This window comes from Rhinolophus ferrumequinum, chromosome 22 (assembly GCF_004115265.2).
Source record: "Rhinolophus ferrumequinum isolate MPI-CBG mRhiFer1 chromosome 22, mRhiFer1_v1.p, whole genome shotgun sequence".
NCBI lineage: Eukaryota > Metazoa > Chordata > Mammalia > Chiroptera > Rhinolophidae > Rhinolophus > Rhinolophus ferrumequinum.
In genome coordinates, this window is record NC_046305.1 from 50,331,084 (window position 1) to 50,344,318 (window position 13,235).

Below are 13,235 nucleotides of genomic sequence, written 5' to 3' on the forward strand. Positions count from 1 at the left end.
CCTGCAATTAGGGAGAGAGAAAAAAACACCCATTGCACCCTGAGACAAACCACGTTAGGTATACAGCAGTAAACAGAAAAAGCCCCTGTCCACATAAAGCTACATTTTAGGGGATGAATGCTGAAAAGAAGCAAAAAAATATTTAACAGTATAAATATTAATGGGGTGATAATGTGCTGTAACGTAAAGCAGAATACAGACGAGTGTGGGTGACGACTAATGAGCTCATATTTGATCAAAAGCCTTAGTATAGTAGATAGCCACAGGATAGCTTGGAGAAGAGCATTCAAAGAATTTAAAAAAATAGCAAGTGTGGAGACCCTGAGACAGGCAGAAGTTTGGGGGAGTTCAAGGAATAAGCAAGGCCACTGGCTAAAGCACAGTGAGCAAAAGACTTTCAGGGAGATGACCTCACAGAGGTAGTTGAGGGTCAGATCATGTAGGTCATTGAGGGACCTCATAGGCCATTACAAAGACTTATTCTAAATAAGGTCGAGTACTTTTGGAGAGTTTGAATAATGACATTTGACTTAATGTTTTTTAAATCTCACCCAAGATGCTACATTAAAAATAGACTGTAGGAGAGTAAGAGTAGAGGCAGAGAGATCAAGGGGAGGCTACAGTAATAGTTCAGGAGAGAGAGAGATAGTAGCAGTGGAGATAAGATGTATTTTAAGTGAAATTACTGAATTGAGTGTAGATTGTGATGGAAAGAGAGGAATAAGGACTAATTGCAAGATTTTGGACTTGGAAAGAGGTGCAGTTTGCTTATATGAGTGACAAGTAGGTTTAGAGGGGGAAAACCACAAGTACTGGCTTGAACATGACTGTGAGACTCCTGGTACTTATCCAAGTAAAGATACCAAAACAGGAAATACCCAATTCCCAAGTGGGAATATGAAATATGAGAATCTGGAGTTGAGCAAAGAGAAAGAGATGACATTTATAAAGTCTGATTCTTGCTTTTGTAAGTGATCTACCCTTCTGGAAGCATTCGGAATCATCATAACATGACTAAATATGTTTAGTCATATTTAGCTTTAGTTTCAGTATTTTGACTGAAGTCCCCTATCCAACTTCAGTTTCAACCTCAGATTTTCAGAAGGCAGAATAACCAAATCTCTAAATCAATGTTATTTGGGCATCCCTGGACCTGTTCAATCACATAAGTCACCATTACCTCCAATGAGTATAGCAAAGTATAATGAACAAGGGATATCATTCAGAGTTCCAGTTAATATATGAATGATTACTCTCAAACATAAGTTAGTTTTTTAAATATAAAGGAATGAAAAATCATATAGTCATGTTGAAATTTCACCAATTAACATATTAAAAGGAACAATATTCAATGTTTATGAAAGCTGTTTCTTTACCAGTTTTTAAAGACTGATCACTTTTCTCAATTTTTTGTTTTGGAAAATTGAAACCTACAAGAAAGTTGAAAAAAAGTACAATTTACATATCTTCATGTAGATTAACCAATTACTTGCATTTATCTTTTCTTTTGTGCACACATACATTTCCTGAACCATTTGAAAAGTTGCAAACAACCTGACACTTCTCCCCTAAATACTTTAGCATGTCTGTCTGAAAAATAAGGGCATTCTTCTAATGTAACTACAATACTATCATTAGACCTTCAAAATCTATTGATTCAATATTAACATACTACCGTGTTTCCCTGAAAAATAAGACCTAACAGGAATATCAACCCCAGCATGTTTTTCAGGATGACATCCCCTGAACATTAGTGCTCACACATCTTTTGGAGCAAAAATTAATATAAGACCCAGTCTTATTTTAAGGAAAACATGGTATCTATGTTCAGATTTCTTTGCCTGTATAAAAAAAATCCTACACAGCTGTTGAATTAGTTTCCTACGGCTGCTGTAACAAACTCCTAGAAATTTGGTGGCTTCAAAGATTTACAGTTCTGGAGATCAGAAGTACAAAATGTTTAACCAAGTGCAAATCAAAATTCTCTCTCCTAATTTCTCACTAGGGGAAAATCCATTTCTATGCATTTTCCAGCTTCTAGAGGGGCATGTGTTTCATGGTCTCTTCCTCCATTTTCAAAACCAACATCATACCATCTTTATGTATCTGCTTTCATCACCTTCTTTCTCCATTTAACCTTTTGACTCTAAGTATCCTGGTGCTTAACATTTGGGCCCATCCAAATCCAGGATGATCTCCATATCTCAAATATCACATTAATCAAGTCCCCTTTGTCATTTACAGTAATACAGACACTAAGGATTTAGATGTGAATGTATTTGGGGGCCATATTCAGCCTACCACAGCTGTTGTCTACTTTTATGGGTTGAGTTGTATCCCCCAAAAAGATATGTTGAAGTCTAACAGCCCAGTACCTTAGAATGTGGCCTCATTTGGAAATAGGGTCTTTGCTGATGTAATCAAGTTAAAATGAAGCCATTAGGATGAGCCCTAATCCAATGAGTGGTCTTCTTATAAGATGTAGAAACACACAAGAAGAAAACGGAGAAGTAGGAGTTAATAGTGTTAGAACCAAAAAATACCTGGGGGAACCAGAAGCTGAAAGACAAGGATCCTGTCCTAAGAGAGCAGGCCTTGCCAACACCTTGACTTCAGACTTGTAGCCTCCAGAGCTATGACAGAATAAATTTTTCAGCCATTCCGTTTGTGATGCTTTGTAATGGCAACCATAAGAAACTAATACAACCCTAAAAATTTTTAATGGAATTATTGTTTAAAATTTTTATTAAGGTTTCACATTTTTTATGTATCCTAGAGATTCCTTCTTGATGGTGTTAATTTCTGGTGCTGGTCAAATACTCACTATAACACTTGGACATTGGGTCCAAATGTGTACTTGGAGCAAGACCCAAAGTAGTTTACATAAAAGTATGTAAGACAAGCTAGCTTAATTAGATGTTCAGTGGTACAGCAGGGCTCAGAGGTTGGCTGAACTCCAAGAGTGGCTCACTTCACTCATCCACCCCATCAGCTGTGCACTCCTGAGTGTCTATAAACATTCTTCCCTTCATACCCACAGAACACTCCATCCTGTTGCCACCTCTTGACAACAAACTTTTCAAATAGATAAGTGCAATCTACATTTCCCTATTCATTTATTCAGTTCAATTTTTGAAATGTTTGTGCTAAGTAAATAGGTCTAAATTCCTGAACTGATTAATATAAGATCTGGGAAACACTGTGTAACAGTGGTTCCTAAACTTGACAGCCCATTAGTCACCTGGGGAGCTTTTTTACCTACCCCAGGTGTAGTGGCTCATGGTCTCTTCCTCCAGGGCCCAAAACCACTTTAGGCAGGAATTTCTGGGGTTGACACCCAGGCATCAATATTTTTCAAGTTCCCTAAGTGATTACATTGGGCAAACTTGAGGACTACCTACATTAAAGGATTAAGCGGATTCCTCCATGGAAATTAGAATACGATTACAGAAACAGTAATCTACCCAGTGCCAAACCCTAGCGGTTTCCTATTCCTAGGAAAATAGAAAGAGGAAAATCCTATTCCTCAGGAAGACCTATCAATTCTACCTCCACAATATAAAGCCAAGATTTCTTACCTTCTCCATTATTATCCCTGTTGCAATCCAATATGTCTAAACTCCTCAGTGGTTCTCATGCTTTAGCATGCATCAGAATTAGCCAGATTACAGGGGTCTAAAATTTTTATTTTAGATAGATTCTCAAGTAATGTTGATGCTGCTGGTATGGAGATCAGGCTCGAAGAATCACAGATCTACAACTTACCGACGATACTTGTTCAGCTCATGGGAGGGCAGCTTGTGGGAAATGCAATGGATCAGAATTGCACATCAGCTGAGCTGAACGTTCTCTTGTAACTTTAGGGCCATGTCACCTTTGCTAAGCCTTTTGAAAAACGGTATTTCCCAACTTTCAAAAGTGATAAGGAGTTTTTAACGTGAAGAAACTGTTGACACATTCAACTCAAGCCTGGTTTAAAGAAAATCTACAAGACTCCAACACCTTGTTTTCGCAAGCTTTGCTTCTACTTGGGGACAATCTATTATCCATGCACTAACCAATTGGTTTTCTCCTGACATTAACGAGATGATGTTGAGTCCTGCCTAAAACGACTGAAAGCACTTACGACTAAACTCTCCCCTCAACCGACCTTTCAACGTAGACCAAAACACAAGCTTTCCTTGGCCGCGGAGCACGATCCATTCCCGCGCTTCAGAAACTTTGCTCCCGTTGCAACGGTGGCCGTCCCCCAAGCTGGACAAGCTTTCCCGAGGAGCGACCCCCGGGTCAAGACACTTACCGCCGCACGCCTGAGAGGCGGCGGAAGGGGCCCAGCATTAAGGGGCGGATCGCGCGTTATCAAAACGAAGCTTCGACTCCGAGGTTGGGTCACCTAGACACACACGTGGGGCGGGCAGGTGCTCTACGGACGGAGACTACCACGACCTCCGTCCCGTACCACCCCCAAGGGTGGGCAACGGGTAGGCGGTGGGGGACGGGACCGAGACGACAGCCTCTTTCACTGAGAAGGTGGGTGGCTCTGAAAAGAGCCTTTGGGGGGTCAAGCGGGCGTCCGCTCGTAGGAGCGCCGCGTCCCGGCAGGGACTCACTTGGAGCTGGTGTACTTGGTGACGGCCTTGGTGCCCTCGGACACGGCGTGCTTGGCCAGCTCCCCGGGCAGCAGCAGGCGCACGGCCGTCTGGATCTCCCGGGACGTGATGGTGGAGCGCTTGTTGTAATGCGCCAGGCGGGAGGCCTCGCCGGCGATGCGCTCGAAGATGTCGTTGACGAAAGAGTTCATGATGCCCATGGCCTTAGACGAGATGCCAGTGTCGGGGTGCACCTGCTTCAGCACCTTGTACACGTAGATGGAGTAACTCTCCTTGCGGCTGCGCTTGCGCTTCTTGCCATCCTTCTTCTGGGCCTTGGTGACCGCCTTCTTCGAACCCTTCTTGGGCGCCGGGGCGGACTTGGCCGGCTCCGGCATAGCAGGAAATAGCGGGGACAAGAGCAGACCGACCACGCAAACACGCCGAGCAGGACCGAGGCTACCGGAAGCGCCTCGGTACTTATAGAGGCCGCATGCAAATGAAGGTTGTGAGTACGCCGGCTTGCCATTGGCGAGTTTTCAGCGGTGCTCCTGCGGAGGGGGACGAGATCATGCAAATGAGCGGATTCTGCGTGCGCTCTCCTATTGGTGGCCAGGGCGAAGCTACGCTTCAGCCAATCAAAGCGCTCCGTGGACAGTCGCGCTTCTGGCTATAAAAGGGTGAAGCGGGGCCGTTGAGGGCGACTTCCTCGGTCGTCAGGTGGAGGCTGCTCGCAGTGCCTAACCACCGTCATGTCTGGTCGTGGCAAGCAAGGAGGCAAAGCCCGCGCTAAGGCCAAGTCGCGTTCGTCCCGCGCCGGCCTTCAGTTCCCGGTGGGGCGAGTGCACCGTCTGCTGCGCAAAGGCAACTACGCCGAGCGGGTAGGGGCCGGCGCGCCCGTCTACATGGCGGCCGTGCTCGAGTATCTGACCGCGGAGATCCTGGAGCTGGCGGGCAACGCCGCCCGAGACAACAAGAAGACGCGCATCATCCCTCGTCACCTGCAGCTGGCCATCCGCAACGACGAGGAGCTGAACAAGCTGCTGGGCAAAGTCACCATCGCCCAGGGCGGCGTCTTGCCCAACATCCAGGCTGTGCTGCTCCCGAAGAAGACGGAGAGTCACCACAAGGCCAAGGGCAAGTGAGGCTGACGTCCGGAAGCTCCCCCAGCCCCCGTCTGGAAGGGGCACCTGTGAAATCAAAGGCTCTTTTCAGAGCCACCCACCCTCTCAAGTAAAAAGGGCTGTTGCGGTAGTCGTCGTCCGTCCCTGTCTGTCCCGCGTTGGGCCGCGCCCACCCAGACGGAGGTGGGGGCAGTGTCATTTTTAGTTTCGACCCCCCAACCGTTTCCCCCCTTTGTGGGTCTCGAGGACTTGCGTCGTCTGAGTCCTGAGCGCCACGCTGCCCCCCGGTCTTCCCCCTCGGGGGACGTTCTGCTCTAATATTTGAGGCCTAGCAGGGAGTGGGGAAGGGCATGTGTACACGTAAACACCCACGGCACACCACACGGACGCCCAAGTCGAGCCGGTAGGGGAGCTGCGGGCAGTTTCCGCCGCGAGTGTGGCGGACCTGGGACTTGGCTTAACCGAGCCGACATGTTTCAAGTGAGGAGGTGATAGGGGTCTCCACGTAGGTTTCAGGAGGCGAAATCTTCCAAGTGGAGGGGAGCGGGAGATAGAAACGGGCAACTTTCCGACCCGAGAAGCACCGGGAGGCGGGCAAAGCGGTTCTTCGGACCGACTGAGGGGCTTAGCACAAACGGTAACGAGGCGGGGGACAGACGAGCGGAAGACTGACTCGACTTTCCATTGGGGAGCTAGCTACAAGGCGTGGAAAAGGGACGGGGCACCGCGGGTAGCGTGTCCTAAAGGGAGTGAAGGGCTGCGGGGGGAACATTCTGACACATTTGAGACAAGACAAACGACTCAGCCCGGCCCGAAAGGCAGACAGGAGAAAAACTGTTGGCAAACTGGAAAGTGGGAAGAGAGGCGGGCGGGCGGGCGGGCGGGCGGGCGGGCGGGCGGGCGGGGTGGTTGGGCAGGTGGGGGGGCGGAGGGCGCCGCCCCAGCCAATCGGGGACGCCAGGGAGGACGACATCCTAGCCAATGGACAGCCAGCGCGGGACTTTCAATTTTTATCGTCCCGCCCAATCGGGAAAAGGCTGTGCCTATAAAGTCGGCTGCGGCGGGCCGGGGCCCCGCTACTCTCTCCGCGCGCCGCTGTGTTGTTCAGCTCCAGCTTCGGTTCGTCATGGCCCGTACCAAGCAGACTGCCCGCAAGTCGACCGGTGGCAAGGCCCCGCGCAAGCAGCTGGCCACCAAGGCGGCCCGCAAGAGCGCGCCGGCCACGGGCGGCGTCAAGAAGCCGCACCGTTACCGGCCGGGCACGGTGGCGCTGCGCGAGATCCGGCGCTACCAGAAGTCCACGGAGCTGCTGATCCGCAAGCTGCCCTTCCAGCGGCTGGTGCGCGAGATCGCGCAGGACTTCAAGACCGACCTGCGTTTCCAGAGCTCCGCCGTGATGGCGCTGCAGGAGGCGAGCGAGGCCTACCTGGTGGGGCTGTTCGAGGACACCAACCTGTGCGCCATCCACGCCAAGCGCGTCACCATCATGCCCAAGGACATCCAGCTGGCCCGCCGCATCCGCGGGGAGCGGGCTTAAGCAGTGCGCGCTCGGCTCGCTCGAGGTTCCATCGCATCCAAAGGCTCTTTTCAGAGCCACCCACACCGGCACGAGGAAGAAGCTGTGTCACTTTGACCTCCGTGGTTCCAGCGCCCCGGGCGGGGGAGGTCACGAGCGGGTAGAGGGACCCATCGGGCTCCCGGGGCACGGGTTCGAGGAAGGGCCAGCTGGCGGGGTCTCTATCTAGTCCCCTGTGCCCGCCGCCCCCCGGAGTATATATATTAGCTTTTGCGTGCCCCCAGGAGGCTCATGAGTTGGCTTAGGTGGAGTGCTGAGGTTGGCCACGGCTGCTGCTGTCGGGACGGGACCTCGGTGTCGCCTCTGAGGCGCAGTGGAGGGCTCGCGCCCGCTGAAGGGGTCACACTCTATCTAAATAGGCCGTCATGTTTCCTTCTCGCCGAGGCCCAGGATTAGGATTGTAAACCGACCGGCCAGGGGACGGAGGGAATCCCGACTCGGGAATGAGCGGGCCGACGCCGGGAGGAGGCGCTAGGGGCCGCGCGCCCCACCGGAAGTGGCCCCGCCCGGCGCAGCGAGGGCAGGGGTCGGAGATCGCCCCCTCCGTGAGGCCGGTCCCTGCCTCGGTAACTGTTCGGTCATTCCGGGCCTCACTCGCCAGTAGGATGACACCTTCCACCCGGTGCGTGCTCCTGATCAAGACCGCGGGGAGCCTCGGGTGTGTACGAACCGAGGCCACCCACCCGTGAGCCGGGCCTCCAACGCACCGTTTCCCGCCCGGCTCCACGGAGCGAAACTCACTGGAGAACTCTCCGAAAGCGCCCCGGGTCTGGATAGTCTGCCCAGACGCGGTGGTTTCTCGGCGTCTTTTAAAGCTCCCGTGGCCTCTCCTGACATGTCAGGAGAGGGGACAGCAGTGAACAGGCCGTGACCCCCTCCTACTACACATACATACAGGTATACACGCCACGCGTTTCTGCTTCAGGATCACCGCCAGGTCCAGCGCGTGCCCAGACCCTCTTTACCAGCCTAGGCCCCCAGTTGCGGGCCGGATCCCTGGGCCCCGGCCTGTCTGTACACTCTGACTTGACTCAGGAAGTGCTAGTGACTTAGGAGTCCGCGGTCCCCACGTATGCGACGTCTTCACACATTCCACCTCTTCTGTCCCGTCCAGAATGTCTTCCCCTTTCCGGGAGCCCGGAGAACCCCTGCTCATTCTTCAAGATTCAGCCTCGTGTAGCCCTTCCCTTCCGAAACTTGCTCCTCTTCCGCCTCATCTCTTTGGTTGGGCCCTGCTCCTTGTTCAACCTCTGTGGCACCGGCACCCGAGCAGTGCCTGCCTGGCACACCGTAGCCGGACGAGGGGTCTAATGTACCTGCCTGCCCTCCGACTCTCTTGGCCTCCTGTGCGCCCCGCTCTTGGGGTTCTTGAAGTTACGGACCAAGAGCAGACAGACCCGAACTGGACCGCTGGGAAGAACTTCCAAGGTCCTCGGCGGGGTCCCGGAACACAGAACACTGCCCAGGTGCCCCTTGCCCGTGAAAAGGCCCACACTTAGCCTGCCCTTCGTGAGAGTCACTGAGAAAAGCGCTCCCTGACCTGCGCCTCCAATCTGTTCCCGAAAGCAGAGCGTCTGGAGAGGAATGAATGTCCGTTTCTATATCCCCAAAGACTTCGGATTCGGCCCCGCTGACCGCATCTTGGCGAGATGTGCTAGAGGATCAAGGCCAGAGAGTGAAGTGCGTAAGGCAAGGAGGGGATGGGAAACAGACGTCCAGGATCCTGGCTCCTATGATTGGGGGGGGGGGGGGGGCGGCGGGGGGGGGGGGGGGAACGCCTGAGGCCCCACAGCGGGTAGGGCCAGGGCTCCTGACCACTAACAAGGACTGGGCCCCAGGGAGAAAAAGACGGCTGTCTCCGCGTCTCACGTGTAAAGCAGGATCATAATTGTATTCACTTCAGGATCGCAGTGAGGTTGAAAGGAGGTAAATACCGTCCACCCAAAGGGTTTAGAGCTGGGTCTTCCAAATGGTCATAAACGTGTTAATAGCATCGACAACACAGATGATGTAAATTTTGGTGACATTAATATCAATGTGAACTACCAACTACAATCATGTCGCGGAAGAAAAGGAACACACAAAAATCAGTGAATGATTTTAAACTCACCACCAGCTTGTAGACTGTGTGGCCTGGGCAGTAAGAATACCCAGCCAGGCTCCTAGATGGCTTACGGTTCATCTTTCCTTCACCTCCTCTTACTCTAATTTCACAACAACCCTGGGAGGCAGAGAGGGAGGGCTTTTTTTTTTTTTTTTTTTTTTTTTTTTAATTCCTGTTGAATAGTTGAAGAGACTTAAACCTGGCGAGGCCGAGGCACCTGGGAATGTGGGTCACACAGCCAGAAGATGACACAGGTGGAACCTGAGCCTGGGTCTTGTGTTTTGCTCTTCTTTTTGCATTAGATTCATTATTTCAGGAGAAAAGGATACAAGAGTTACACATAGATACGGTATCGCTATACACGAACCCCTAGCTCTGATCTGATTTCTGCCGACTTCAAACTACAGTAAGACAGAATTTTAGATCACTACCTACTGGACATTCATATTCATCTCTAAATTAAAACAAGTTTCACAAAAGGACTCTTTTTTTTTTCCCCCTCCACTTAGGGTATTTGCAATCCCGGTCCGTCTCATTAATTAAAGATACTGGCTCCCATTTTCAAACTGACTTTGCCACCTGCTCGTGAGTCACCACGGGCGACTGCAAACGCAGGAAAACCAAGGATACTTTTCACTCACTGGCGCGGTGACTTGCCAGATTTGTTTTTAAAACGCACTGACGAGTGCAACTCCGATAGAATAACCTCTGTTCCTTTCCCACTTCCTTTTGCAAGTGCTCTCGCACCTTTCCCAGTGAGCAGTGTAGCGTCACGAGACACCATCCGACGTGAACAGGGCCCCTAAACCATCCGCGCATTCCCTCCTCGCACAGGTGGGAAGTAAAGCCCAGAGTAACTGGAAAAGCTCAAGACGATTAAGTGGCAGAAGTGACACCTCGGGACTGCAAGTCTGGGGTTTACTTCCCACTTTGACCAAGCAAATGTAGTGACACCAAGAGTCAGGGTGACCTGAACTCACAGCGTTTTGCCGGTTTGAACTGCACTTCCCACAGCCCAGTACACCAGATAGGAATGGATGGCACGCCCCTAGAGCAAACCGAAACGCTGTTTTAAGACCGGACGCCATCCTCAGACTGCGAAGGGCGAAAAGTTCCCCGCCACCACCCTAACGTCAACAGGAGTCGCCCAGCTGGGATACCTTAAAAGGGAAAACCCTAGCCTCGACTGTCGGAACCACCCGAGAAAGGGGAGAACACAAGGAAAGCGCGTTCCGTGGAGACGGAGGGGAGGCTGGCTTACGTAGAGACTTGACGGGCCTCCCACCCCCCACCCCCATCGCGTCCCCGACTGAACCCTTTCCAAGCAAACGAAGACTCCAAAGACGCCAAGTTTGATTGGTCCGCGTGGCACTGTCCCGATTGGCTGGCTCCGCGCGTCCTGACTTCTGGAGGCACTGATCAGTCGGCAGGTACGCCGTTACGTGGAACCAACAACTGCACAGCTCGGATTGCACCGGGCAATTCACGATCCCTCGGGTCAAGACACAACAGCAGCTCCTTCGCCCGCCCTGGCGGCTGTGGGCCGCCTTTCCCCGCCCATACTGGTGAACTAACTACAAAACGAAAATCCCCCACACAAAATTACCCCAGGTGTAAATTACACCAAGTGTCCAGCTCCTCTGAGGACCATGTGGTTGGCCCTAAAAAGGGCCTTTGGGATTGCCAAGCGTCAGGCCTGCACCGGCAGCCTAGCCTCCGAAGCCGTACAGGGTGCGGCCCTGTCGCTTGAGGGCGTACACCACGTCCATGGCGGTGACCGTCTTGCGCTTGGCGTGCTCCGTGTAGGTGACGGCGTCCCGGATCACGTTCTCCAGGAACACCTTCAACACACCGCGGGTCTCCTCGTAAATGAGGCCCGAGATGCGCTTGACTCCTCCACGCCGAGCGAGGCGCCGGATCGCGGGCTTGGTGATCCCCTGGATGTTGTCCCTCAGCACTTTACGGTGGCGCTTAGCGCCGCCCTTGCCTAAGCCTTTGCCGCCCTTGCCTCTCCCAGACATGGTCACCGAGCTCTGACAACACCACACCGAGACCAGACCGGGCGGCTGCGCCCCTGATATACAAAAACATCGGACCGGATTGAAAACCACAAGCGCGGGGGCGGGAAGCGGCCTCGAGTGTCCCCGCCCGCCCCGCGTTGCCTCATCTCTCCTCCGCGCCCGCCCTCTAGCGGTCTCTGTTTGCCACGGTCCCGGGAGAATTCCGATCCCAGCGCCAGGCTCCCAGCCCTTTTCCTCTCTGTCTCCCCATCTGTGCGCTCCCCCCACCCCCGGACGTTAGATATAGGCCAAGAGGAAAGGTCTTTCTCGGGGCTGAAGAGCAGATGGAGTCCAGAGCCCCAGCGCCGGGCCTAATCCCGACAGGAGGATCCGAGGCTCGCGAACCGTGGTTACCTAAAAGGGCAACGAGGCGGTTCGGATCGTTAGACTGACGGACCGACGAGGGGATCTCCATCGATCGGCACCTGGGATGGGCCCCCGGCGGCAGGGGCGCGGCGGGGTGTGGACCGAGGCTGTTTAAGACCAGTGTCTGGGTCTTCCCGTTCAAATGCAACCGTCTCTTGGGAGTCTCTGGACAGAGGAATGGAAAAACGCATCCTGGAGGTCACTCGGTACCCTCGTTAACGGGGCACAGGGGCTAGGCGCTTGCAGGGTGCATATTCGGTGCGGCTGCCTTGACAGCCCTCGGATCGCGTACAGATCTATTCATTTGACCCTGGCCTCTGGATTGGCAAAACCAGGGCGTGGCCTGCGGAGCCCCTCTTCGGGCAAGCGATCGGACACAGGTTTATTAATCCCAGTGATCGCTTCTGGTGTCCGGGGGGGAGGGGGGAGGTCGCTTGACACGGGGCCGTCTGTGCCGCTCTTTTAAGGTTAGTACCGACCGCGGGAGAGGTTCCAAGTGCTTTCTCTGTTCTGCCCCGTGCCTGTCATTTAGGGTCCATCCATAACAAATTCCACCCGCGGCACTTCTGCGTTTTGGGGGTCATCTTAGAGGAGCATGAGGAGATCAGAACCCTTGCCTCCGGGGGCTCTCTGCCTGGACTGCACGTCCAAACCATCTGCCCCACGCTCCCAGCTCGCTCAGTCGGTCTCCCCCACCCCACCCCACCCCCATACGGGAACAAGGGCATTCTGGAACGTCTGAGGAAGAGACGCTCCGGGAACCTGTTGCTGCGTGGGTCAGAGGCTCCGGGAGCCGTTTCCTTTCCTCCTTTTCCTGACGCTCCTCTTGTGTTGTAACCCCTGCTAGACGGCGTGCCTGCTTCTGCCGGTCAACACGGAGGAAGTGGTTCCCGGTGTCCAGAAGGAAGTCCGTTGGTTCCCCCTTCGACTTCAGAGGCAACCTGGGGCTCCTCCGGGCAGGTGGCGGTCTCGTCTCCTGGAGCCTTGGGGGGAGTCCCTCGGCCCCATCGGTCCTCGTCTTCGAGGGGCGTTCGGAGACGGGTCTTGTCCCCGGTCTTCCCTCTCTGGGGTCAGTTAGGGCAGTTCCCCTTCCGGCGTCCCTCCTGCTTACCGTGATGGGCGCGTCCGTTTGGCCCTGGCTTCCCAGCCTGCGGACCCGACCCGTGGTGGCGGCCGGGGTCACTTACCCGCGATGTCGTCTTTCCTTCCCCGCGGTTACCTGGGTCCCAGCGCGCGGTTACTGGCCAGCGGGGCGGCTCGCCTCTTCGCCTTCGTGTCTTCTTTCTTTTCCTCTGCCGCGTGCCCGTTGCTGAATACCTCAGAGGTTATTGCCGTCATCTGTGAAGGGTCTATCTCGGGCCCCACTGCCCATTTGGAGTTTCCTCCCGATGGCCGCAGTGCTGTGAGAAACGGAGC

The 13,235-nt window shown here is 53.4% G+C and overlaps 4 protein-coding genes across 4 annotated transcripts; 2 read left to right on the top strand and 2 right to left on the bottom strand.

The window, feature by feature from the left end:
- Positions 1-4,481: 4,481 nt before the first annotated feature.
- Positions 4,482-5,026, bottom strand: LOC117014502 (histone H2B type 2-E). The gene has a single exon (XM_033092470.1). It carries the CDS (start codon positions 4,985-4,987, stop codon positions 4,607-4,609), a length of 381 nt encoding a protein of 126 aa, XP_032948361.1. The 5' UTR covers positions 4,988-5,026; the 3' UTR covers positions 4,482-4,606.
- A 245-nt stretch (positions 5,027-5,271) lies between these two features.
- Positions 5,272-5,843, top strand: LOC117014499 (histone H2A type 2-A). Its single transcript, XM_033092467.1, has one exon. The coding sequence runs from the start codon at positions 5,342-5,344 to the stop codon at positions 5,732-5,734; it is 393 nt and encodes a 130-aa protein (XP_032948358.1). The 5' UTR covers positions 5,272-5,341; the 3' UTR covers positions 5,735-5,843.
- Positions 5,844-6,804: 961 nt separating this feature from the next.
- On the top strand, positions 6,805-7,453 carry LOC117014498 (histone H3). The gene has a single exon (XM_033092465.1). The coding sequence runs from the start codon at positions 6,840-6,842 to the stop codon at positions 7,248-7,250; it is 411 nt and encodes a 136-aa protein (XP_032948356.1). The 5' UTR covers positions 6,805-6,839; the 3' UTR covers positions 7,251-7,453.
- Positions 7,454-9,166: 1,713 nt separating this feature from the next.
- Positions 9,167-11,684, bottom strand: LOC117014301 (histone H4). The gene has a single exon (XM_033092003.1). The coding sequence runs from the start codon at positions 11,412-11,414 to the stop codon at positions 11,103-11,105; it is 312 nt and encodes a 103-aa protein (XP_032947894.1). The 5' UTR covers positions 11,415-11,684; the 3' UTR covers positions 9,167-11,102.
- Positions 11,685-13,235: the final 1,551 nt, after the last annotated feature.